The sequence below is a fragment of the Ochotona curzoniae genome, unplaced genomic scaffold (assembly GCF_017591425.1).
Source record: "Ochotona curzoniae isolate NIBS_2020 unplaced genomic scaffold, NIBS_Ocur_1.0 contig_3255, whole genome shotgun sequence".
Classification (NCBI taxonomy): domain Eukaryota; kingdom Metazoa; phylum Chordata; class Mammalia; order Lagomorpha; family Ochotonidae; genus Ochotona; species Ochotona curzoniae.
Genome location: NW_024465777.1, coordinates 4,735,134 through 4,758,967, shown reverse-complemented (window position 1 = coordinate 4,758,967; position 23,834 = coordinate 4,735,134). Strand labels below are relative to the sequence as shown.

General features: G+C 53.5%; 2 protein-coding genes across 4 annotated transcripts; both read left to right on the top strand.

The window, feature by feature from the left end:
- Positions 1-1,703: 1,703 nt before the first annotated feature.
- On the top strand, positions 1,704-9,983 carry GPATCH3 (G-patch domain containing 3). Of its 2 annotated transcripts, XM_040979652.1 has the most exons (8): positions 1,704-2,131; positions 4,730-5,151; positions 6,271-6,445; positions 7,713-7,772; positions 8,306-8,427; positions 8,560-8,687; positions 9,440-9,656; positions 9,713-9,983. In XM_040979652.1, exons 1-7 carry the CDS (start codon positions 1,705-1,707, stop codon positions 9,654-9,656), a joined length of 1,551 nt encoding a protein of 516 aa, XP_040835586.1. In that variant the 5' UTR covers position 1,704; the 3' UTR covers positions 9,713-9,983. The 2 variants fall into 2 exon arrangements, with proteins under 2 accessions (XP_040835586.1, XP_040835585.1); XM_040979651.1 differs by having other exon boundaries at positions 9,440-9,983.
- Positions 9,984-10,166: 183 nt separating this feature from the next.
- GPN2 (GPN-loop GTPase 2) lies at positions 10,167-17,925 on the top strand. 2 transcript variants are annotated; one of them, XM_040979655.1, is made up of 5 exons: positions 10,167-10,660; positions 11,545-11,701; positions 12,259-12,419; positions 14,568-14,698; positions 16,994-17,925. In XM_040979655.1, the coding sequence occupies exons 1-5, from the start codon at positions 10,319-10,321 to the stop codon at positions 17,064-17,066; spliced, it is 864 nt and encodes a 287-aa protein (XP_040835589.1). In that variant the 5' UTR covers positions 10,167-10,318; the 3' UTR covers positions 17,067-17,925. The 2 variants fall into 2 exon arrangements, with proteins under 2 accessions (XP_040835589.1, XP_040835588.1); XM_040979654.1 differs by having other exon boundaries at positions 10,167-10,729.
- The last annotated feature ends 5,909 nt before the right edge of the window (positions 17,926-23,834 follow it).

The window sequence follows — 23,834 nt, the reverse complement described above, 5'->3', positions numbered from 1 at the left end:
AAGGTTCAAGAGCTATAGAAAAGTGGTTAAAACTATTATTTCCATATTGTTTCCTTTACGTATCTGAGATAAAGGGGGATATAGAGGGAGAAACCCCACCCAGTTTCCCATCCACCCCAAATCCCTGATGTGGGGCATGCTCTGAGATACTTGCTCAAGTGGTTTTGATAGTTCACCAGTTATAAATTGCTGCCAACCTCGCCACTCCAAACACGATGAGGTTATTGAAGAACCAACTGATTGACATAGACCATCATAGAGTCTCCATTTGCCCGGTATTTTGCTGCCAACATATAGCTGAGGTGGTTGATTGACTTGTTCTGTCTTCTCTCTTTTCTTGGTTAGGGTTCTGAGTTGGGCAGTTCGATTGGGGAGATCCCTAAAGTAACTGAGGTGAACTAGAACAGATTCTGCCATGTTCCACTGTGAGTCTATCAGTCTACACTGCCTTCAGCCATTTGTTTTTATTGAAAAATATTCATGCAGGGCTCAGCATGGTAGCCTAATGGCTAAAGTCCTCACCTTGCATGCACTAGCATCCCATATAGGTGATGGTTCATGTCCCAACAGCCCCACTTCCAATCCAGCTCCCTGCTTGTGGCCTGGGAAAGCAGTCGAGGATGGCCCAAAGGCTTGGGATCCTGCACCCATGTGGGAGACCTGGAAGAAGCTCCTGGCTCCTGGCTTCTGATCGGCTTCACTCCAGCCATTGCAGCCACTTGAGGAGTGAATCAACATATGGAAGATCTTCGTCCTCTGTCTCTCCTTCTCTCTATATATCTAACTTTCCAATAAAAATAAAGTAAATCTTTAAAAAACGCTAATGCAGTTCAAACTGGTTTCTCTGGTCCATGCCATCTCTTTTGTGCCAGACCTGACAGGAGGAGCGACTGCTTTACCTTCTTTTTGTCTGTGAGGACTAATGTGTATGACCAATGTATACAATACAGCAAAATTTAAACTTCATATCAACAGGGCTAGCGTGTTTGTATAGTTGTCTGGATGTCTGTCTACATTCCCATATGGCCACTGGTTCGAGTCCCAGCTGCTCTACTTCCAATCCAACTCTCTGGTTATGGCCTGGGAGGGCAGCAGAGGATGGCTCAGGTTCTTGGGCCCTTGCACTCAAGTAGGAGACCTGAAGGAGGCTCCCGACTCCTGGCTTTGGATTTTCTCAGCTCCGGCCATTTGTGGCCATTTGAGTAGTGAAGCAGCAGATGAAAGATCTTTTTGTCTCTACTCTGCCTTTTCAATAAAAATAAATAAATCTTAAAAATGGGGGGGGGGGGCGCTAGGGCGACAGCGCTATAATGTGCGTTTTGTTTGTTTGGTTGGTTTTTGTGATTGTCATAGTTCTTTAATAGGCTTTGGAAGAACGGGCAAACCACGAAAACAAGTTAAAGGATGGCAGAAGTGAAGATTGGGAGAGCCAAAAAAAGTAACTTACACAGGAGCTCTCCCGGATTCTTCCCTACCCTCAGCAGAGATTTATGAGAGCTCTGTGAGTCTTCCCATCATCCCCGGGTCCCTTTGTAGCAAAGAGACAGGATTTGCCCCGGCCATGCCAATTCCCGATGAAGCTACATCCACAACGCGAACCCACTAGCTCAGGCCAAGTTCACAACTTCACTACGCAGACACCAAAGCGCCAGCGCGTCATGCTCCCGCGAGACTTGGTTCCAGGCGATCATGTGACGGTCCAAGATGGCGGTGCCCAGTGAGGCAGAGGAGGAGGCTGTCGTTTACCTAGTAGTGAGCGGTATTCCCCCCGACCTGCGCTCGGCCCAGCTACGGAGCTACTTCAGCCAGTTCCGAGAGCAGCGCGGCGGGGGCTTCCTCTGTTTTCACTACCGGCACCGGCCCGAGCGCGCCCCTCCCCCGGCCGCTCCTGACGACTCTGCTGCGGAGGATCCGGCTCAGCCTTCGGCCACCGATGCGCGCGCTCTCTCCACTCGCGACTGTGCTCCGGTCCACGCACGCACCTGCTGCTGCGTCGTCTCGGTAAGGGGTCTGGCTCAAGCCCAGAGGTTTCTTCGCATGTACTCGGGCCGCCGATGGCTGGATTCTCAGGGGACGTGGCTGCCGGGTCGCTGTCTCGTCCGTCGGCTTCGACTGCCTTCTGAGGCTTCAGGTAAGAGTGAAAAAAGACAGTAAACTGCATCGATGGGCGCTTGGCACCTCTGAGGGGTGGCGAGGATAAGTTAGTCCCTTGATATAATTCTGTCGGTGTTGTGGAGAGAGTTTAATGTTCAGCCTTGCACTCCAGTTGAAAGCGGGAAGGAAAAAAAACAAGAAGGGCCGATTCGGACGATTTTTCACTTTCTAATTTGTTTGGTTTCTTCTGGGAACTTTTTCTCAGAAGAGTTGGTTTTGCGCTGACACAGATTTCTGTTCATCCAAAACAACTGGCAGAGAGACCAACTCGCCAGAGTTCATGCGGAAAGAAAAGAAGGACTGTGGTGGGGGTGGGGGGCATACAAATACCAGGGTTACCCAGACACAGAAACCAGTCGTGGGTTTTAAAGACTAAATGAGGAAGGATGTGTAAGTTGTCTTGAAGCCCTTATCCTTAGCTGTAAGAATGAATACGAGGCATCAGTGCAGGGTTCAACAATCAGTTGCTAGAAAGGCATTCCCATAGTATCTTTGTGTTGCGTGGCTGTGCCAGGCTGAGCTTGTGGCAGTCCTCTCGACAGTTTCTGTTGTCAGCCTCCTCTGTGTGAGGCCTCTGCCCGTTATGGCTCCAGGGCCTGTTCTGGCATCTTTGAAATTAACACTGCTGTTATTTTTCTTATACTCTTGTGTTCCTCACCCTCTCCTCTGAGGTGCAAATGAAAACATCCCTTTTCTTTGCACAGTTTGCCACTTTCCTGAAGTAACTTTGGTGAGCAAACAGGAACCACAATGCCACGCCCTCTAGTTCATTCACTGAACAGATGCTTGTGTTGTTGGCCTGAGTGGGAATCCACAGTGGAAGACAGATTTGGAAAAAGTTAACTATAGGGGCTGGTATGGTGGCTCAACTGGCTAACCCTCCACCTGCAAGGAAGGTGTTCTGTCAATGGTTCCTGGGCGCATGCAATGAACTTATCAGGCATGTTCTAAGCCCTACATTTTCTTTTCTTTTTTTTTCTTTTTATCTCCTTCTTTTTAAAAAATGTATTTTTATTTGAAAGGCTGATATACAGAGAGAAGGAGAGACAGAAAGAGCTTCTGTCTGCTGGTTCACTCACCAAGTGGCCACAATGGCTGTAGCTGAGCTGATCTAAAGCTAGGAGCTGAAGTTTCTTTTGAGTCTCCCACGTGAGTGCAGGGTCACAAAGGCTTTGGGTCATCCTCTGCTGCTTTCCCAGGCCACAGGCAGGGAGCTGGATGGGAAGTGGAGCAGCTAGGACACAAAGCGGCACCCAAATAGGATCCCAGCCTGTACAAGGTGAGGATTTAACCACTGAACCAAACCCTTCCTTTACTTATAAACCTATGAGACAAAGCTATTTTTTTAAGATTATTTTTTATTTGAAAGGCAGAGAAACAAAGAAAAAAAGAGATCTTTCATGTGCTGGTTTGCTCTGCAAATGGTCACAACAACTGAAGTTGGGCTAATCCAAAGCCAGGAGATAGGAGCTTCCTCCAGGTCTCCCACGTTTGCTCGGGTGCCCAAGGATTTAGGCTCTCCTCCACCGGATGGGAAGTGCAGCAGCCAGAACACCAGCAGATGCCTATATGGAATGCCAGCACTATAGGCAGAGGCTTAGTGTGTTGAGCCCCACAAACTTTTGTTGTTCTCATTTTGTGGGAGGAGACTGAAGGATGCAGAGGTGATGTGATTGGTCCGTGTTAGGAGCCAGCATCAGGGCTGCAATCCAGTACCTGGGCACCGCTGCCTGGAGCCCACGTCCTTTGTCACCAGCAGCTGTGGCATGACAGAGGGAGAAACTGATGTTCTCAGGAAATGTGGCCTTTCGTCTGGATCTTGAAAGATCAAGAGTAGTTTGTGGGAAAGAATGGCATTCATGGTAGGTGGCATTTGCAAAGATGTAGAGATGGATGGGCCAGCTGGTGAGGCTTTTGCAGCGTGGTGAGCTGCTGGGCATGGCTGGCACTCAGGGAATGAAGGGATGTGTGGAGAGGGAGTGGGAGCTGGTGACACTTGAAAACCAAAATGTCCGTGGGAACCAGATGTTGAAGATACTTGTGTGCCCAGTCAAGGTGGCAAGAAGTGACACATAGTTGCCAGGTGGTTCTGGCCAGGAAGAGAGGTTGGGATCAACAGACAGTAGAAAGGGAGGAAGACCATTAGGCTGAGGGAGTTAAACCTTAACTGATCTCTGGCTTATATATAATGCTAGAAGTTTCTTTCTTCTTTTTTTTTTTTAAGATTTATAAGATTTATTTATTTTCATTGGAAAGTCAGATATACAGAGAGGAAGATTTTCCGTCCACTGATTCACTCCCCAAATGGCCACAACTGCCAGAACTGAGCCAATCCGAAGGCAGGAGACTCCTCTGGGTCTCCCACACGGGTGCAGGGTCCCAAGGCTTTGGGCCATCCTCGACTGCTTTCCTAGGCCACAAGCAGGGAGCTGGATAGGAAGCGGGGTGGCCAAAATATAAACTGGTGCCCATATGTGATCCTGGTGCGTGCAAGGCGAGGACTTTAACCACTAGGCTATTGCACTGGGCCCAAGTTTCTGGATTTCAAGATTAATCCTTCTCTCTCCTTCCCAAGGTTTGGACTCCTTTCCTTTTAAGACCCGGAAGGAGCTGCAGAGCCGGAAGGCGGAGAATGAAGCGTTTACCCTGGCTGATCTGAGGCAGCTGCCAGAGCTGAACCCCCCAGTACTGATGCCCAATGGCAATGTGGGCACTCCCCTGCGGGTCTTTCTGGAGTTGATCCGGGCCTGTCGCCTGCCCCCTCGCATCATCACCCAGCTGCAGCTCCAGTTCCCCAAGACGGGCTCCTCTCGCCGCTATGGAAATGTGCCCTTTGAATATGAGGACTCCGAGACTGTGGGACAGGAGGAGCTTGTATACACAGCGGAGGGTGAGGAAATACCACAGGGGACGTGCCTTAAAGACCCGCCAGCCAGCCCCTGTGGAGGGCCCGAGGAGGACGGGGAGGAGGAGCAAGAGGCGTCTCACTCAGATGACGTGAGTACAGCGCGCTGGCACTGCCAGGCACCACTGTTCCATCACATGTGACCGGGATTCTGAGCCTGGTGACTTCAGTGCGGCAGGTCGCAAGGAGGAGGGGGTCCCGCTGATCCTGAATGTGAACTGCATGCGCATACATGCACTTTTGTTACTGGGAGGGTCCTGGTTTTAGTCCAAAGCTTCTTCCATGCCTCTTCTTCCCATTTCCTCGGAAGGAACAGCAGAGCTCCTTTCTGTGAATGCAAACGTTCAGCAGGAGAGGCACAGTGACTTGCCTACGGCCAGTGAAGCAAGTAGAGACCCCTGGGATGGCACCCTGCCTCTGCTGCTTCTCCCACCCCGTGCCTGGGCAATCCCCTCTGTTTTCTGACCTTGAATGGGGCCAAACCAACACGAGCCTGCATTCTGACTTTTATCAGTAAAATAGATCACGCTTCAATTCTCTTCTCCAGACCCGACTGTCCCTCCATAGAATCAAGTGAGGTGGACTTGTTGGGCCGATTCTGTGTGTCTTCTGGGTGAGTTCATCCAAGTCTCCAGAGATTACAGCCCAGCATTGCTGGCACATCCGGACCACATCTGGTAGCACAGCTGCCCTCCTGCCAGTCCCCCAGCCCCTGTCAGAGTCGTTCAGAGTTTGCCTGGGTCAGGGTTCCCCCAAATTCCACTCCATGAGTCACACCATCATCCCACAGGTCCAAATATCCCTGAAGACAGAGAAGCAGCATCCAGAATGGCTGCCTCCTGGTAGCATACTGGTGCTGCCCTCCTGTTTACTGTATGAGCAGGCTGCTGGGCTACTCTGAGCCAAGGCTCATGTGGGAAATGAGTATAGCGGTCCTTATCTCCCTGGATGCTGGGAAGATTGAGGGACCTTTCATCCAGCAAGCAGTGTTGCTTCGGTCCCTTCTTTTATGGTGACATATATCCAAAGGTCTGAATGGTGTGCGCTGGTGAGCACTGCGACTGGTGAGTCAGCTGTGTCGGTGAGGGCTCCATGCAGCCACAGGACTTGAGGGACAAGGAGGGTTTTCACCAGCTGGACAAGACGGTATAGATGAGAGGGCATGGGGCTGGGCAGCTGGACCCACAGGACACCTGTCCCTCCATCCATAGGATGATGACCGGGGTGAGGAATGGGAGCGGCATGAAGCGTTGCACGAGGATGTGACAAGGCAGGAGCGGAGCAGTGAGCGGCTCTTCGAGGAGGAGATTGAGCTGAAGTGGGAAAAGGGCGGCTCTGGCTTGGTCTTCTACACTGACGCCCAGTTCTGGCAGGAAGAGGAAGGAGGTAACGTCAGGTGGGGGTTGGGGTCATCCTGCTGCGTCCTCTTGGGGTCCCCTTTTCCACATGGTAGGTTCACTTCCTGACAGTGTCCCCAAGTGGAAGCCAAGGGATCAGGCTTACCTTTACTGTATGTGAGAGTTGCGTCATCCTTGAAAGTCATCACAGGGCTGGGGCCATGGTGTAGCACACTAAGCCTCCGCCTGTGGCACTGGCATCCCATGTTTTCCATGTTTGTTTCATGGCCACTCTACTTCCAATCTAATTCCTTGCTAATGGCCTGGGAAAGCAACAGAGGATGGTAAAGTCTGAGGGCCCCTACACCCACATGGGAGAACTGAAAGAATCTTCTGGCTTCCAGCTTCAGATCACTTCAGCTCTGGCCATTGTGGATGGGAACCCTCTCTCTGTCTCTCCCTTTTCTCTCTTACTCTTTCCAATAAATAGATCTTGTTTTTTTTTTAATCACTTGGTTTTTTTTTTTTTAAAGATTTATTTTTATTGGAAAGTCAGATATACAGAGAAGAGGAGAGACAGTGAGAAAGATCTTCTGTCCAATGATTCACTCCCCAAGTGCGCGCAACGGCCGATGCTATGCCGATCCGAAGCCAGGAGCCAGGAACTTCTTCCAGGTCTCCCACACGGGTGCAGAGTCCCAAGGCTTTGGGCTGTCCTCTACTGCTTTCCCAGGCCACAAGCAGGGAGCTTAATGGGAAGTGGAGCTGCTGGTATTAGAACCGGCACCCATATGGGATCCCGGGGCATTCAAGGCGAGGACTTTAGCCTCTAGGCCACTCTGCCGGGCCCAAGAAATAGATCTTAAAAGGAAAAAAAAAAAGGCCCATCAGTTCCAGGGAGGACCTCCCAGAGGAGGGAGAGTAGGGTTAGCCCGGCAATTCTGATGCCTGCCTCCTGACCCGGATGCTTGGGTGTGGGCTCTGGGTCTGGTCCTGCCTCCAGCTTCCTGGCATTGTGGACTCTGGGAAACAGTGGTGATTGCTCAAGGAGTCGGCTTCCTGCCAACCTGGACCATATGCCAAGCTCCCAGCTATGGCCTTATCCCAGCCCCTGCTGTGGTGTCCTCTGGGGAGTGAACCGGAGGATAGGAGCCCTCTCTGTGTCTTTGCCTCTCAAATAAATAAGAAATAAAAGAACATGAAAGCAGAAACAAAAATCCCAAGCTATAGAATTCTATACCTTAACTGCAGGTTTAGTTCTCCACAAAACAGAGGGTCCTTCACTCACTCTGCCAGACGCTTCTCTGTCCCTGCAGACTTTGATGAGCAGACGGCCGATGACTGGGACGTGGACATGAGCATATACTACGACAGAGGTACTGGGCGCGGGGAGGCTGTCACAGGAGGTGAAGGAAGGGCCTGGCCTGGCAGTGCTACTCCGCCAGCCCTGCTTAGCAGAGGCTGCGCCAGGGAAAGGGTCCTCTGGGAGAGGCCCCTCAGCTCCTCACTTCTGTCACCTCTAGGTGAGCACACGCAGTGCAGCCTGTAGACAGAACCTTTCCCCTATCTCTGAGGAGATAAGACAACGAGATGGCCCTCGGAGCTCTGAGCCTGGTACAGCGGGGTGGTCTGGAAGTTGGGAATCTCATCATAGAAGCAAAACATGCCAGGCATAGGGGGTTGGCGAGGGAAGACTTGAGTTCTGATCCCATCCGGGTCCCTTGCTGGTTCTGTGGATTTCCTCATCTGTGGGGAAGACACGGTTCTTCCTGCTGGCAAGCTCCCAGTGTAGCGAGAAAGAGAGGGGAGGGAACAACACCATGCATGAGTCAATATGAGGGGTGCCAGAAGCGTGATTCCCCTTTCCCTTGAGGGGGACCTTTCCACCGAGTGTCTCCTGGGTTCTCAGATGCTGGGGACAAGGATGCCCGCGACTCTGTCCGGATGCGTCTGGAGCAGAGACTCCGTGATGGCCAGGAAGATGGCTCTGTGGTTGAGTGGCAGGTGGGCACCTTCGAGCGCCACACCAAGGTGAGTCGGCGCTGTGCTCTGCCCACTGCCCTGCTGTTCCTCCTCTCCCTCTTGCTTTGCCCCTTCCACCCCTACGTGCTTCCGTGGGCAGGAGAGGGTCCAGTTTTTAAGCCTCGTCCCTTCCCTCTGCAGGGCATTGGGCGGAAGGTAATGGAACGACAGGGATGGGCCGAGGGCCAAGGCTTGGGCAGCAGGTGCTCAGGGGTGCCGGAGGCATTGGATGGTGATGGCCAGCACCCCAGATGCAAGCGTGGATTAGGGTGAGTGTGGCAGAGGGACTTCTGGGGGCCCTAGCTTCCATTGGATGGGTGCTGGGTACTTCCAGGGACAAATTCGGAAACCCAATTAGAGGGAAAAAAGTGCCTCTGACACTTTGATCCCCAAGCAGTCTGGACTTAAGAGCTGGTGGGGAGCCCATAGTGACAGAACGGGAGTGTGTCCCAGGCCCCTGGTGGCCGGCACTGTTAGGAGTCGGGGGAGCTGGACACAGGATCTGGTCTCAAAGGCTCCATGTGGAGGACACCTGGTACCATTAACAAAGGACGGAGGACAACAAATTGGTCAACTACCCCAGCCAAGTGCTGGCAGTGAAAAACTGGGCAAACGGAGACTAAGGTGACCTATGTCAGCCAGTGGATTCTGGAGATTTCATTGTGCTTGGAACGGGGAGATTGGCAGCAATTCGGAACTGCTGAGCTATCAGAACCACCTGAGCAGGCATGGGGGACCCTGGGATGGTTGGGAGGCTCGATGTGGTTTCTCCCATTATCTCCTCCCTTCCCCCAGATACAGGAAGGAAAAAAGAGAATGTGGAAACAGTGATCTTACTCACTTTCCTCTAGCCCCGACCCTTTGCACTCTAGTCAATTATGTAAAAATCATCATCACAAAAAAAAAAAAGGCTTCGTGTTGGGGACAAAGCAGGTGGATGTCGTCAGGTCCCTATCCCTTCCCACCTCCATGACCGGGGTCTGAACGCAACAGCCCTCTCACGGTAGCTCTTTTGATGCAGGTACCACGGCGAGAAGCTACAGCCTTTTGGGCAATTCAAGAAGCCCCGTGGAACGGGCCTGGGGCTCATTTCCACCATCTACGATGAGCCCCTGCCTCAGGACCAGAGGGAGCCGCTGCTCCGCCGCCAGCCGCCCACCAGCATGAAGTTTCGGACAGACCTGGCCTTCGTGCGGGGCTCCGGCGGGACCTGGAGCAGCTGCGCCGAGCCCGAGTGACCTCGGCCCGCGCCCGGCCCGCGCCCGAGCGGCCACCGAGGCCAAAGGCCAGGGGGCCTGTTCGGGCCTTGCCTAGTTCTCTACCTCAAGGACGGGTTTACGAAAAGCTCCCTGTCCTTCCTTCGGATTTCAGAGCTCCACGATGGAGCGGCACTGGTCTCCTAACCCCGGGCCCGGACTGCGCTGCCCCGTCCCGCCTCCCGGCACTCGGAAAAACTGGGTTTTCCGGCGTTCTCCACGTGATCCAGGCGGGGCGGGCAGAGTCCGCGGGAGACGGCCCAAGTCTGCGACGTGTGGTGGGTGGGAGAATAAACTTTGCCAAACGGATCTCCCCTTCTCTTTTTGACTTGGAGCCTAAAGCGAGTCGGGAAGTAACAGGAAATTTCCGTTCCCGGAGATGCGCAGTGGATACTTGCGCAGCCACGCCTCTCTCCGGTGCGTCATCCGACGGGGGCAGGACTTCCGCCTCAGGTCCCGCCGCTTCCGACGCCATCCGGAAGTCGGGAGTTTGGGCCATTCGGTCCATTTGCACTGTTCCACGGACAAGCGGTCTTCTCCAGTTTCCTGCACGTCTGAGCTCCCCCGCCGTCGCTCGGGCTGTCTCCTTCGCGCCTGGCCGCTGTGTTCCCACCACACCTCCCGAATCCGACTGGCCCCGTGCCATGGCAGAGGCCGTGGTGACCACGGCCTTCGGGCAGGCGGTAATCGGGCCGCCGGGCTCGGGGAAGACCACTTACTGCCTGGGCATGAGTGAGTTCCTGCGCGCGCTTGGCCGGCGCGTGGCCGTGGTGAACCTGGACCCGGCCAACGAGGGGCTGCCGTACGAGTGCGCCGTGGACGTGGGTGAGCTGGTGGGGCTGGGCGACGTGATGGACGCGCTGCACTTGGGCCCCAACGGCGGCCTCCTCTACTGCATGGAGTACCTGGAGGCCAACCTGGACTGGCTGCGAGCCAAGCTCGACCCCCTGCGCGGCCACTACTTTCTCTTCGATTGTCCGGGCCAGGTGGAGCTGTGCACGCACCACAGCGCCCTGCGCAACATCTTCTCCCAGATGGCTCGGTGGGACCTCAGGGTGCGTCCCAGGCCGGGGCCGTGGAGGGAGGACGGGAGGACGCTCCCCAGGTCACACAGTGAGCTAGGGGCTGAGTCGCTTGGAAGTGAGACTGGCTTGTGAGCTCAAAACAATTTTTTTTAAGATTTATTTTTATTGGAAAGGCAGCCTTACAGAGAGATAAGAGAGATCTTGCCTCCCCTGGTCCACGCTCCAAATGGCTGTAACAACCAGAGATGTGTTGATCCAAAGCCAGGAGCCAGGAGCTTCTTCCGGGTCTCCAATGTGGGTACAGGGTCCCAAGGCTTTGAGCCATGCTCTGCTGCTTTCCCAGGCCACAAGCAGGGAGCTGGATGGAAAAGTGGAGCAACCTGGACATGAACCGGTATTCACATGGGATCCAGGTGCTTGCAAGCAAAGGATTAGCCAATTGAGCCACCAGGCTGGGCCCCGTGAGTTCAAATTGTGACTCTGCCACTGACTGGCTGTGTGGTCTGGGTCAGTCAGTTCAGTGTCTCAGCTGCTAAATGCGTGTGTTTATTGCCAACTTACTGTCTTGGGAAGTAAGGAAGACATTATGTAACAAGTGCTGTGGTGGGAAAAAGGGAAGGCCTGGAATCTGGTGCTGTGGGCTTTGAACCTACCCACCAGAAGGCGTGGTACCGGGCATGGTGTAAGACAAAAAAAGTGCCCCTTCTCTCCCAGAAAGAGAACGAAGAGTGGTGATTAGAACAAGGCGGGAGCCGGAGGAGAGCGGAAGGAAGGACCCTGTGGTCTTTAAGGGGAGCTTGGCCTGCCTCCCTGGTCACTCTCACTCTTGTCTCGTCCCCTTGCAGCTGACAGCCGTGCACCTGGTGGACTCTCACTACTGCACAGACCCGGCCAAGTTCATTTCAGTGCTGTGCACCTCCTTGTGCACCATGCTGCATGTGGAGCTGCCTCACGTCAACGTCCTGTCCAAGATGGACCTCATTGAGCACTACGGGAAGCTGGGTGAGAGCTCCCACTCCGGGCATCGCCCGCTCCAGGCAGGCAGCATGGGGCCGACATGATCAGAGGGCTCCATACCAATCACCATTGTTGGTTCTGGAGTCAGGAGCTGCAGTTAGCAACGTGATGTTTGAGGGGATTGAAGCAAGGTGGTGTGACTGGGTGACTGTGGGTGAGGGACAGGCAGGCAGTGTCTGACTACCCTGAGGCAGTCCCTTCCCAGCCAATGCCCTCCCCACCCCCCGGTGATGAGAAGGCACGGGTGGAGGGATGAAGGGATGTGAGGGCCTGGTCTTGGCCTGCGCTGCATCCATTGCTCATGGCACTGGAAGCGGATCTGGTGTGGGAGGAAGAGAGCGTGCTGAGGTCACATGATCAGAAGTTGAATTGCCAGTTGAAGAATGTGAGTGTGTGTGGGCGGGAGCCTGCCGCACATTGCCTCGTTCTACTCTAAAGGCTGTGTTAGCTGGCCCTGCCGTCCGCAGGAACATGCTGATTTCATCCAGGCTCTCACGGCAGTCCTGAGCGCCTTCGTCGCCAACACTGGTTTCTCTCCTTAGCCTTCAACCTAGACTACTACACGGAGGTGCTGGACCTGTCCTACCTGCTTGACCACCTGGCTTCAGACCCCTTCTTCCGCCACTACCGCCAGCTCAATGAAAAGCTAGTGCAGCTCATCGAGGACTACAGCCTGGTCTCCTTCACCCCTCTGAACATCCAGGTACAGGCGGCTTCGCGGGACTGGGCACTCGGCCGGCTCTGCGGGCAGTGCTCTTGGGCCTGGGCTCCGTCTGGTTTTGATGGGGAAGGCCGGTGAGCACAGACCCTGGAGAGAATGGCCCGCATTCTTGCCCCGTCTCTTCTGTACAGCTGTGTCTGTGCCACTCATGTTCCCCCACCTCTGTGAAGATTGGGTGGGTGGAGCAAGTCCTCAGTGGGGCCAGTGCTGTGATGTAGGGGGTTGAGCGGCTGCCTTTGGTCCCAACATCTCAAATGGACTGCACCCAAATGGAAACAGCCAGTTCAAGGTCCAGCTGCATCCAGTCCAGCTCCCTGGTCATGACCTGGGAGAACAACAGAGGCCTGCACTAGCCCAAGTTCTTAGGTTCCTGCATCCACATGGGAGGTCTTGAAGCTTTTGGCTCCTGGCTTCAGCCTGGCCCAACCCAACCCTTGGAGCCATCTGGGGAGTGAACCAGCAGATGGAAGCTCTCTGTTTAACTCAGCCTTTCAAGTAAAATAAATGAATCTCCTAAAGTAAACACGAAATCTCCAGCAAGAAGCTTGTCCAGGGTCTCGGATGAGTCTTTGAATCACCTATAGCTGGCAGGTGCCTGCTGATGGGAGGTGGTGCCCAGGGCCTGCGCCTTGGCCTGGCACCTGCAGAGGTCACCTGGGGGCCACACTGCATGCAGACTCCTTTCCTGAAGCTAATTTGCCTCTTCTCTTTCTCCTGTTATTTATTTGTAAGGCAGAGACAGCACTCCCTTCTGTAAATTCATTCCCCAAATGCTAAACAATCATTGGTGCTGGGCCAGGCTGAACCCAGGAAATGAACTTCAGTTGTTTGCTGCATGGGTGGGAGGGCCCCACCTGAGCCGCCACCTGTCGCCTCCCAGTAAGTGTGTCAGCAGGAAGCTGGAGTCGGAAGCAGAGCTGGCACTCAAACCCAGGCCCCCATGTGAGATGCGGCATCTGAAGCGGCATCTTAATTGCTGAATCAAATGTTTGCCCTGTCTCTCTTCCTTTTTTTTTTTTTATGTTTGTTTACTGTTTGAAAGACACTGATAGAAACATCTATCCACTGGTTCACTTCCCAAATGGCTGCAATAATTTGGAGTTAGTCCAGGCCAAAGCCAGGAGCCAGGAACTCTGTCCTGGTCTGCCACGTGAGTGAAAGGGGCCCAGGTACTTGGGTCCTTCCTTGCTGTTTTCCTAGATGCATCAACAGGGAGCTGGATTGGAAGCAGAATGGCTGGGCCTTCAACCAGTGCTCACATAAAATGCTGGCATCGCAAGGAGCAGCTTAACTTGCTGTGTCACAATATCAGCAAGCCCTTCTTTTTTTTTTTTTCTTTAAATGAATACATCTTTGGAAAAAAAAAACATGTATTTATTTTTATTGGAAAGTCAGGTATAGAGAGAAAAGGAGAGGCAGAGAAAAAAATCTTCCATCCGATGATTCACTCCCCAAGCGGCTGCAGTGACTGAAGCTGAATCAACCTGAAGCCAGGGGCTCGTCCAGGTCTCCCACGCGGGTGCAGGTCCCCAAGGCCTTGGGCCGTCCTCAAATGCTTTCTCAGGCCACAAGCAGGGAGCAGGAAGGGAAGCGAGGATGCAGGGATTAGAACTGGAGCCCGTATGGGATCCTGGCATGTGCAAGACGGGGACTTTAGTCACTACGCTATCACACTGGGCCCCTCTGTTTGCCTTCTAATGCCACACTTTGGTTCCCTATCTTGAGATGGTATCATCATCGTTCTGTGTGTTATTCATAACAAGAAGCTCTCTCTGAAGGCCTTTTCTGGGAGGCACCAAGGAGTGTATACTTTGATCTGCCCTTCGCATTTGGTGAGGTGGCCTATTCTGACCACCAAGTGGGTGCTGACCCAGTTCAGTTAAATAGCACACATGGTAACCAAACACCTGTTCTGTTATCACTGGTCCTGTGCCAGGCTGACCTCTGAACTCTCAGGGAATGAGTTTGAGTGAGAGGGCAGATGTACCACCAGGTGTTCATGAGATAGGGGTGGGGGCCTGTCCTCAGTGAGGGGTGCAAGGGGCCCCGGAGGAGCTCCTGTCTTCTGACCAGACTGGGTGGCGTCAGGTGTGGCCACCATGCTCACAGGCTCCTCCCCTCCTCCCTCAGGACAAGGAGAGTGTCCAGCGAGTTCTGCGGGCCGTGGATCAGGCCAACGGCTACTGCTTCGGGGTCCAAGAGCAGCGCAGCCTGGAGGCCATGATGTCTGCAGCGGTGGGAGCTGACTTCCACTTCTCCTCGTATCCTTGCTGGTCAGCCGGCTCTGGCCGGAAGCTGAGAATTGGGTGCTGGGAGTGGCTGCTGCAGGTGCAGGCCCCCCCAACCTCCGTAGGCGGCTGGTTCCCTGGAGTTGGGCTCCCTGAGTTGTGTTTCCTGTGCCGAGGTTGCCCTGACGATGAAGGAAGACTGCGATGGGGGGGTCCCACAGGGATGCTGGCACCTGGAGAAACCCCTGAGGTGCCATTTTCCAGGAGCATTGCAAGGGACAGGCCAGCTGGCAGTGCAGGCTTCAGCTGCACAGTGGGTCCTGTTGAGCAGGGGCTGTCGGCAGGAACACCAGGTTCGGGTGCATGGCATAGAGCAGCCCCTCCAGCAGGGAGACTGCCCCGGAGGAGGGCGACTGGGGAGAACGGAGGTTCCCAGGGTCGTTGGGTAAGGATGAATGAAACGCTGTTGGAAGAAGCTAGAGATCAGGAAAGAGTGTCAGCTGCAGGAGTTGGTGCCTGGGAGGTTCTGGCATGGGCAGACTATGGGCTCCCTGGCTTCCGGCTCAGACAGGGAGGTAGGCATTTGTGTCAGTCATTGAGAGGGGTGGAGCCGCCAGGATTAGAACCAGCGCCCATATGGGATCCCAGTGTGTTCAAGGCGAGGACTTTTAGCCACTAAGCCACCGCGCTGGACCCAAAAACAAATAAATCTTAAGCAGTGTTGGCAAGGCCTGACCTGGCGAGCACCAACCTGACATGCTGTGACACAGCTCGTGCCCCACATGTGTTGTGTTGAAGGAATGGCTAGAATTGGAGCAGGGGCAGCCAGGACTTTAGAGTCACAGCAGTGACTGTTGAGGTCGAGGGAGCCAGGTCAGTGGCTGCCATCATTCAGGTCACAAGGTCGTGAAGCAGGCCAGGCAATGCGGGCCCTCCAGCCTCATGGTCTGGCTCTGTTCCTGTAGAGGAGACACCCTATGTGCCAAGCAGATGTGTGTCTTCTTCTTCTTTTTTTTTTTTTTATTGGAAAAGCAGACATACAGAGAAAAGGCGATATGGAGAAAAAGAGGTTCTGTCTGCTAGTTTATTCTCCAAGTGGCTGCAATGGCCAGAGCTGCCAAACAGAAGCCAGGAGTTTCTTCCAGATGTCCCATGTGGGAGCAGGATCCCAAGGCCTTGGGCGATCCTCTGCTGATTTCCCAGATTACAGAGGGGAGCTGGATGGGCAGCGGAGCAGCTGGGACACAAACTGGTACCCATATGGGATCCCGGCACATGCAACTGAGGACTTGGCCACAATGCTACTGCACCGTGTCCTGCTTTGAATTTTTGTGTTCCTTCAATTTAGTAGAAGATTTATAGCAGTCGGGGAAAAAAAAATAGATTGATTTTTTTGAAAGACAATGAGAATTGATAGCATAAACCATCCCTTAGTTCTCTCCCCAAATGGCCACGGCTGCTGAGACTGGGACACAGGGAAGCAAGGAGGCGAGCATTCTGTCGTCATGAGCGGCAGGCGCCGAGGAGGTTGGGCCATTGCCTTCTGCCTTTCCCAGTGCGTTAGCCCAAAGCTGGATCAGAAGCGAATAGCCAGCACTCAAACGGCCCTCTGATGCAGGGTGCTGATGTCATAAGCAGTGTAACATCCGGCTCCACAGCATCAGCCGCTCTAAGTTCATTCTCGCACAAAGAGAGAAGACAAAGTCATTGAGTCCCTAAGATGTGCTAGTGTCGAGCTGGCACTTCCTGCCATTGTCCTCTAACCCTCAACAGCACTCAAGTGATTTTTTTTTTTTCAGAGAAGAGGAGAGGCAGAGAGGAAGATCTTTTGTCCATTGATTTATTTCCCAAGTGGCCGCAGAGCTGATCTGTAACCAGGAAGCAGGAGCCTCCTCCAGGTCTCCACATGGATGCAGGGTCCCAATGCTTTGGGCCGTCCTTGACTGCCTTCCCAGGCCACAGGCAGGGAGCTGGATGGGAGGTGGGGCGCTGGGCTAAGAACCAGTGTCCATATGGGATCCCAGTAGACCTTTGTGCCAGGCCCTCAAGTGATGTTTTACACATGAAAAAAAGGAAGTGGTGAAGGCAGGATTTGAACCCCTTGGTCTGGCTGCAGCGCCTGGGCCATGTGGTAAGGGGCAAGTCCAGGAGCGTTCGGGTCCGACTGCCTTGGGAGCTCTCAGACCTGCTTGTTCTTGTTGCCCTGATCTGAAGGGATGATTAGAAGGAGGAGTGGGAGGAGTCTGCCAGGCATGGGGGGAGTCAGATCCTGTCCCACCCAGTTTGCCATCCTCTGTGGGTGCTGCCAGCCTTGACGCTGTCCTTCAGCACACTGGGTATCCAGGAGAAGTACCTGGCACCGTCGGAGCAGCCGGTGGAGCAGGAAGCCATGCAGCTTTAACGGGCTGGGGCCTGGGAGGCCGATGCACAGCCCAGCCCAGGGAAGGCAGAGACTGCCACTGAGCAACGGACATCCCGGCCGACACAGACCCTGGAGCAGTCCTCCAGGTCGGAGCTCAGGGGGCTGGCACGGGGACACTCAGCTCTACGAAAGGCTTCAGCCAAAGTCGTGTGTGGCACCAAGCCAAGCCCCTCACATTCTCAGCCAAGCCCGGGAGCCATGGGCCCTGCCACCAGGAGTTGAACACTGCCCCACCGTGAGCTGTGCTGGCAAGTACTGTGGTGTACCAGTTTACTTCATGTTTGTTTGTGGCTGCCAAACTTCTCTTCCATCCTCCAGGCTCAGGGAATTGGGGGCGGGAAGGGGTGTCTCCCTCCCCTACAAGTGTCCCATCCTACGTGCAGATCTGTGTTGGCTCAAGCACCAAATTTGCCATACTAGAGGATTTTTTAAAAACATTATTTATTTGAGAGACTCCAGCAGACCCCTTCTGCCTGCCTACTACAGCCAGAGCTGGGCCAGGCTAAGGCTGGGGCCCAAGAACTCAGTCCAGGTCTCTCAAGGATCCGAGTCGGCGCCTGCTGCCTCCCGGGGCTCGTTAGCAGGAGTGGTCAAACGCCAACCCACAAAACTCATCTTTATGCCACTCCCCACCCTGAACACTAGAGGGCCGAACGTCTCCAGTTGTGTACTTTTGTTCATCTCCCCTTGTGATGATGAGTCTCAAGTTTGAGCCTTTCCCGGCAGCATGTCCTAACGAAGTTTTGTTTTATTATTCCACAGTTTTACTCTTTTTGGCAGGTATCTGTCAGTTTCCACTTAGCACACCGATTAAAAATGTGCTTCAAAAATTATATTTCTACAAAGTGAGTTGGTTATTGGAAAATGTTAAGTATATTATGACAGTTACAAAGGTTGGCAAAAATTTAGCTTACTGGTTGCTTTTAGTTCTTGACGCTGGTTGCTGCAGTTCATATCTTGTGCCAGCAGGTGGCGACCCAGACTTGATTTTGCCGTGGGAACCTGGCGCTGGGCAGGACCCAAGGCCTGGGGAAGGCTGTTGGAGACATTTACTGCTGAAGGCTTCGTGTTTTACCGAGATGCCGCATGGCTCACCCTCGTGGTCCTCACAGCAACCCCAGGATATAGGCAATATGAGGAGTATTACTAAGCCAGTACCCTTTTTTTATTTTTTATTTTTTTTACATATTTGATCAAGGTGCAAAGGGTCAAGGGCTAGAGGAAAATGGGTGAAACATTGCTTTGACATTCTCTTTTTTCCTTCCTGTATCTGGGGAAGGGGAGAGATTAAGGGAGAAGCCACAGCCAGCCTCCCGACCATCCCAGAGTCCCCGATGTGGGGTATGCTCTGAGGCTCGTGCTCAAGTGGTTTTGATAAGACAGGGTGACAGAGATCTTTCATCTGTTCCCTCTCCAAGTACCTGCAGTGACCAGCACCGACTCAGGCCAAAGGCAGAAGCCAGGACGCCATCCTGGTCCCCCATGCAGGGAGCACAGACCCAAGTGCCCAGGCCACCATTGCCTTCCAGGCCCATTAGCAGGCAGCTGGATTGAAGCACCGCAGTGTGGGTCACCAGTGTCCCAGGGGCAGGTGAGTGTCTGCTGCCTGTCTCGAATGGAAATGAAGCAGGAAGATGAGAATTTGAACATCAACCAGTGTGGCTTCTTTGGAGGAATGTCTCAGCCCTCACTGCATGGGATTTGTAGCCAGTCAAGCGAACGGGTCACCTCTCCCAAATAACTCAGTCCTAGGTCAAGAGGCAGGTAGATCGCCAGCAGATGCAGCTGTTGGAGAATTTGATTCTGAACAACTGAAACAGCAACAAGAGCCTTGCTTTCCGGTTCCGGGAGCTAGAGCCGAAGGCAGAGCAAGGGCCACACGGAGGCTGCATGGTTGGGGCAGGGTGAGAGCAGCCGGCCTCGCTCCCACGCCTGGCCGCACGGGGGATAATGAGTGGGTGCTGCTTCCCCAGCCCCTTTCATCTGAGCACTTCAAAGCGCCTCACCCCATTAACGCCCGGTGTGGTAGGTGGGGAATACCAGCAGAGCCAGCTGGGGAAACTGAGGCCAGGAGGCACCGCCAGGAGCCGGCTGTGAGTCATTTAGGCCACCTGACATCCCCCAGGCGTGGGGGTGGGTGAGGAGCTGCGGTCACAGGTTCTGATACTTGTCCCCAAGGCCCCTGCTCTCGCCAAAATGAGCCAGATGTGGGGACCAGAAGGCGTCACCTAGAACTTTACGGGCAGACGCCCTCAGCACGCACTTGCTGTGGTCACTGTAGGCTTTGTGCAGCTGTCTTCCTGCTCAGTGAACGCAGCTTCTGTCCAGCTCCGACTGGTGGCAGAATGATCTTCTGGTCCCTTTGTGTTCCCTAAGGTGAGGGAGGGGCTGGCACTGCAGAAAGGGAGAGGTGCATTAGTTCCAAGAGAGGCCCGTTCAATGAAGATGGTATAGGGCAAGTGGTAGTTCATCTTCCAATGTGGTGACATATGGCAGCTATCATTAAACTTATTTGAAAGATAGATGGCCCATGCAGTAGCCTAGTGGCTACAGTCCTGGCCTTGCACACATTGGGATCCAATATGGGCACCAGTTCCCATCCAGAAATCTGCTTGCGACCTGGGAAAGCAGCAGAGCATGGCCCAAAGCCTTGGGATCTGCACCCGTGTGGGAGACCTGGAAGAAACTCATGACTCATGGCGCAGCTCTGGCCATTGTAGCTGCTTGGGGAGTGAATCAATGGATGAAAGATCTTCCTCTGTGTATCTGACTTTCTAATAAAAAAAAGAAATCTTAAAAAAAAAGACGAGGGAGAGATCTTTCATCTACTAGTTCACATTCCAAATGCTGACAGTAGCCAGGGATGGGCCAAGCCAGTCAGGAGCCTAGAACTTGCTCCAGGTCTCCCAAGTAGGCGGCAGGTGTGTACTTGCGCCTTCAGGTCAGGGATGAGCAGGAAGCAGAATTGGAGGCACAGCACAAACCTGAGCTCAGGTACTCCAGTGTGGGCCATGATCCCACCCAGTCAGCATCCCAGCCGCCGCACGAAGGGCTGCCCCACAGCCGTGTTTAGTAAGATTTACTTGAATGGACACTGGTGCATGTCCTGGCTCCCCTGCTTCCCATCCAGCTCCCTGCTTGTGGCCTGGGGAAGCAGTCAAGGATGGCCTATAGCCTTGGGACCCTGCACCCGCATGGGAGACCTGGAAAAAGCTCTTGGTTCCTGGCTTTAGATCAACTCTGCTGCATTGTGGCCATTTGGGGAGTGAACCAGTGAATGAAAGAACCTCTTTGCCTCTCTTCTCTATAGTGTGCTTCTTTGATAAACAAAAATAGATCTTAAGTTATTTGAGAGGCATAAAACTTCCATCCCTCCCAGGTATCCATAGCAGTTAGGACTGGGCTGGGGTCAGAGGTCAGGAACTCATCCACGGCCTGGCAAGGATGACAGGAGCCCTCGCCACTGCCTCCCAGTGGCTGCAGCAGGAAGCTGGGATCAAACTCAGGCTAGGTGTGGGAGTCAGACTCCAGTACAGGAGGAGGCAGGTGTCTTACCCTTAGGTTAGTACTGTAACTGCTAGACTAAACGCCCACCCTGTTATTTTTTTCTTTTCTGATAAAATGTTAAGAACTTGGGAAATGAAAAGAGAAAATAGGTTATTTGTAATCCCATTTCAATAAAGATTATTAATATTTATTAGTAATAAAATTGCTATCATATATAAATGTATATTGTATATTTTGGTCTTTTATATGTGTGTGTAGAGGTATTGCATTTATGTAAGTGGAATTATTTATTTTAGGTTTTTTGAAAAAGAGATTTGGTGGGCCCGGCGCGGTGGCGCAAGTGGTTAAGGTCCTTGCCTTGCACGCCTGGGATCCCATATGGGCGCCGGTTCTAATCCCAGCAGCCCCACTTCCCTTCCAGCTCCCTGCCTGTGGCCTGGGAAAGCAGTCGAGGACGGCCCAAAGCTTTGGGACCCTGCACCCGCATGGGAGACCCGGAAGAGGCTCCTGGCTTCAGACTGGCATAGCATTGACCGTTGCGCTCACTTGGGGAGTGAATCATCGGACGGAAGATCTTCCTCTCTGTCTCTCCTCTCTGTATATTCGCCTTTCCAATAAAAATAAATTTAAAAAAAAAAAATTCTGCATCATTTACGTGTGTGTTTGTATATATAGTCTATGAGGTCAGTATTGTCACACAGCAGGTTAAGCCTCCACTTTCATTGCTGGCATTCATTGCTTTGGGCCGTCCTCAACTGCTTTCCCAGGCCACAAGCAGGGAGCTGGAAGGGAAGCGGCTGCCAGGATTAGAACCTGCGCCCATATGGGATCCCGGGCGTGCAAGGCGAGGACCTTAACCACTTGTGCCACCGCGCCGGGCCCAATGATGCAGAATTTTTTTGTTTATTTGAAAGGCGGAGTTACCAGGCAGGGGCATAGGAGAGACAGATCTCCCATTTGTTGGAACTAACTGTATTGGAAGTGGAGGTGCCAGGACTCGAACCAGCACCCATATGGGATGCCAATGCTGCAGACAGCAGCTTTACTCACTGTGCTATAGTACTGCTCCCCCATAACTTTTTCTAAGAACTTTTATTTATCTTTAAGGTGGTGGGATTGGCAGCGATGTGCTATCCACTAGTTCATTCCCTTCAAGTCCCTGCAGTAACCAGGGCTGGGACAAGCTGAAGCCTGAAGCCTGGATGGCAGTGCTACCTGGGCCAGGAGCTATGCCTGGCAGGACGGAGAGCACTCTGGTAGGGCCTGCAGGCATGCCAAGGGACAGGCTAATTGCTGCCCTACATGTCTGCTGTCACAAAGCTCTTTGTAACATCTGTGTGATAATATTTGATGGTGTGACTGTAACATTGTTTATTCCAACTCCCACTGCTGGCCTGGGAGCCATTGCCCTGTTTAACATCTGAACCGAAATCTTTGAGTGCTGATTTTTTTTTTTAAAGATTTATTTGTTTATTGGAAAGTCAGATATACAGAAAGGAGGAGAGACAGAGGAAGATCTTCCGTCCGATGATTCACTCCCCAAGTGAGTGCAACGGCCGATGCTATGCGAATCCGAAGCCTGGATCCAGGAACTTCTTCTGGGTCTCCCACATGGGTGCAGAGTCGCAAGGTTGGGCCGTCCTCGGCTGCTTTCCCAGGCCACAAGCAGGGAGCTGGATGGGAAGTGGAGCTGCCAGGATTAGAACCGGCGCCCATATGGGATCCCAGGGCGTTTAATGTGAGGACTTTAGCGCCGCTAGGCCATGCCGCCGGGCCCTGAGTGCTGATTTTTAAACTAAGATACCAGCCCAGAAATGGAAGAGCCGCCATGTTCCAGGTGGTGGGCTCGCATTACTGAAATGCTTTCCTAAAAAGTGCCACTGGGATGGTTCACCCGATGTGTGTGCAGCTGCTCGTCTCGCTTCAGTTGCCAACTGTACCCCTGTGTGGAGGGAGGAAAGCCTCCCCATTGTCCCTGTCTCTCCTGACAGCAAAGGATACATACTTCCTGGCTGTGACTGGGAGACCCACCAGTTGGAAGATGGCAGGGAACTGCAAGAACCTATGAGGGAGGGGCAAGGGACTGAGGCTTCCTGGCGCTTAAGTCAAATGCCCAGCTGATGGAGAGGGCAGAAGTCTGATCCCATTAGGATCTGGGGAAAAGAGAAAGTAGAATTGGAGACTGAGCCGGAGGCCTGTGGGGAGTGGCTTCAGACCCACTCTGGCAACCTCCCGAGACACAGGTTTTGTCATCGGGGAGACGGCCTGGCCAGTCCTCAGAGCCCTCAGTCACTCCCTGCTCCCCCTTGCTTCACTTGTGCCAGGCGAGTGAGCCCCTCTGGGCTGCCCCACCTCCTCTTTCCATTCAGTTCTGGAACAAGGCACCCAGCTGAGCACCTCCCCCCTGCCTCCCCTCCCTTGCAGGTTCTGACTCCAGACCGCCCAGGGAGCCCAGGTGTTCAGGTGGCCAAGATGAAGGCTGTGAGCCAGTGGGCTGGGAATTGGGGGCCCAAATGAGGGTTTTTTTTAAGGTATTGATAAAAATGCTCTACACTAAAATACATGGCAAGTCTTTAGGATTTTTTTCTTCATTCTAAAACTCTGAAAGCAGTGTGCAGGGAGATGAGAGGCCTTGGGAGGCGTCCCCAAACACCTCTAAAGCAGCTTGCGTGTGCTATGGAGACAGCTGCTTTCCTTCTCACTGAACTGCCTCCTCTGTGTTCGTCCAGTTACTTCTGGAGCCCTTGCATTGCTCTGTGGCGTCACCACAACCACAGAATCTACTGGAACCAAAAGTGTCCACTCTAGCCAGGCTATGCGATGCCAGGTTGGTCTTGGTCGGGAGGATGGAGCCCCGAGCCTGGCCACGGGCTTGCAGACTTCACGCTCTGCTGAGTGCAGAATTCCGCTCTTATCTCTAGACAAAGAGCGAAATTGCCCAGAGAGCTGTGAGGGAGAGCGCTGGGTGGAGAAGAGCATGAATCAGCCTTGACACCTTGGGGTGTCTTACCTGTCTGCTGCCCCCACAGACATTCCTGGCTCCTGACTCAGTGGGGAGGTGGGGCCCAGGGGGTTCTCAGGTGAGAGAGAGAGAGAGACAGACCCTGCAGAAACCTGCCTCCGCCATCCCACACCGAGCAGGGGGGATGGGGCCGGCCTGTGGAGAGGGTGCGGAAGGGAACAAAGGGAGCGAGGTTAAGGAGAGAGCGGAGAGTTCGGCCTCTCTTGTAGCTCAGTTGC

Excerpts from the sequence above, each read along its gene's own strand:
- GPATCH3 (XM_040979652.1), top strand. The coding sequence starts at position 1,705 with ATGGCGGTGCCCAGTGAGGCAGAGGAGGAGGCTGTCGTTTACCTAGTA. Across the intron at positions 2,132-4,729 it reads ACTGCCTTCTGAGGCTTCAG|GTTTGGACTCCTTTCCTTTT; the intron begins GTAAGAGTGAAA and ends CTCCTTCCCAAG. Across the intron at positions 6,446-7,712 it reads CTGGCAGGAAGAGGAAGGAG|ACTTTGATGAGCAGACGGCC; the intron begins GTAACGTCAGGT and ends CTGTCCCTGCAG.
- GPN2 (XM_040979654.1), top strand. The coding sequence starts at position 10,319 with ATGGCAGAGGCCGTGGTGACCACGGCCTTCGGGCAGGCGGTAATCGGG. Across the intron at positions 11,702-12,258 it reads TGAGCACTACGGGAAGCTGG|CCTTCAACCTAGACTACTAC; the intron begins GTGAGAGCTCCC and ends TTCTCTCCTTAG. Across the intron at positions 12,420-14,567 it reads TCACCCCTCTGAACATCCAG|GACAAGGAGAGTGTCCAGCG; the intron begins GTACAGGCGGCT and ends CTCCTCCCTCAG.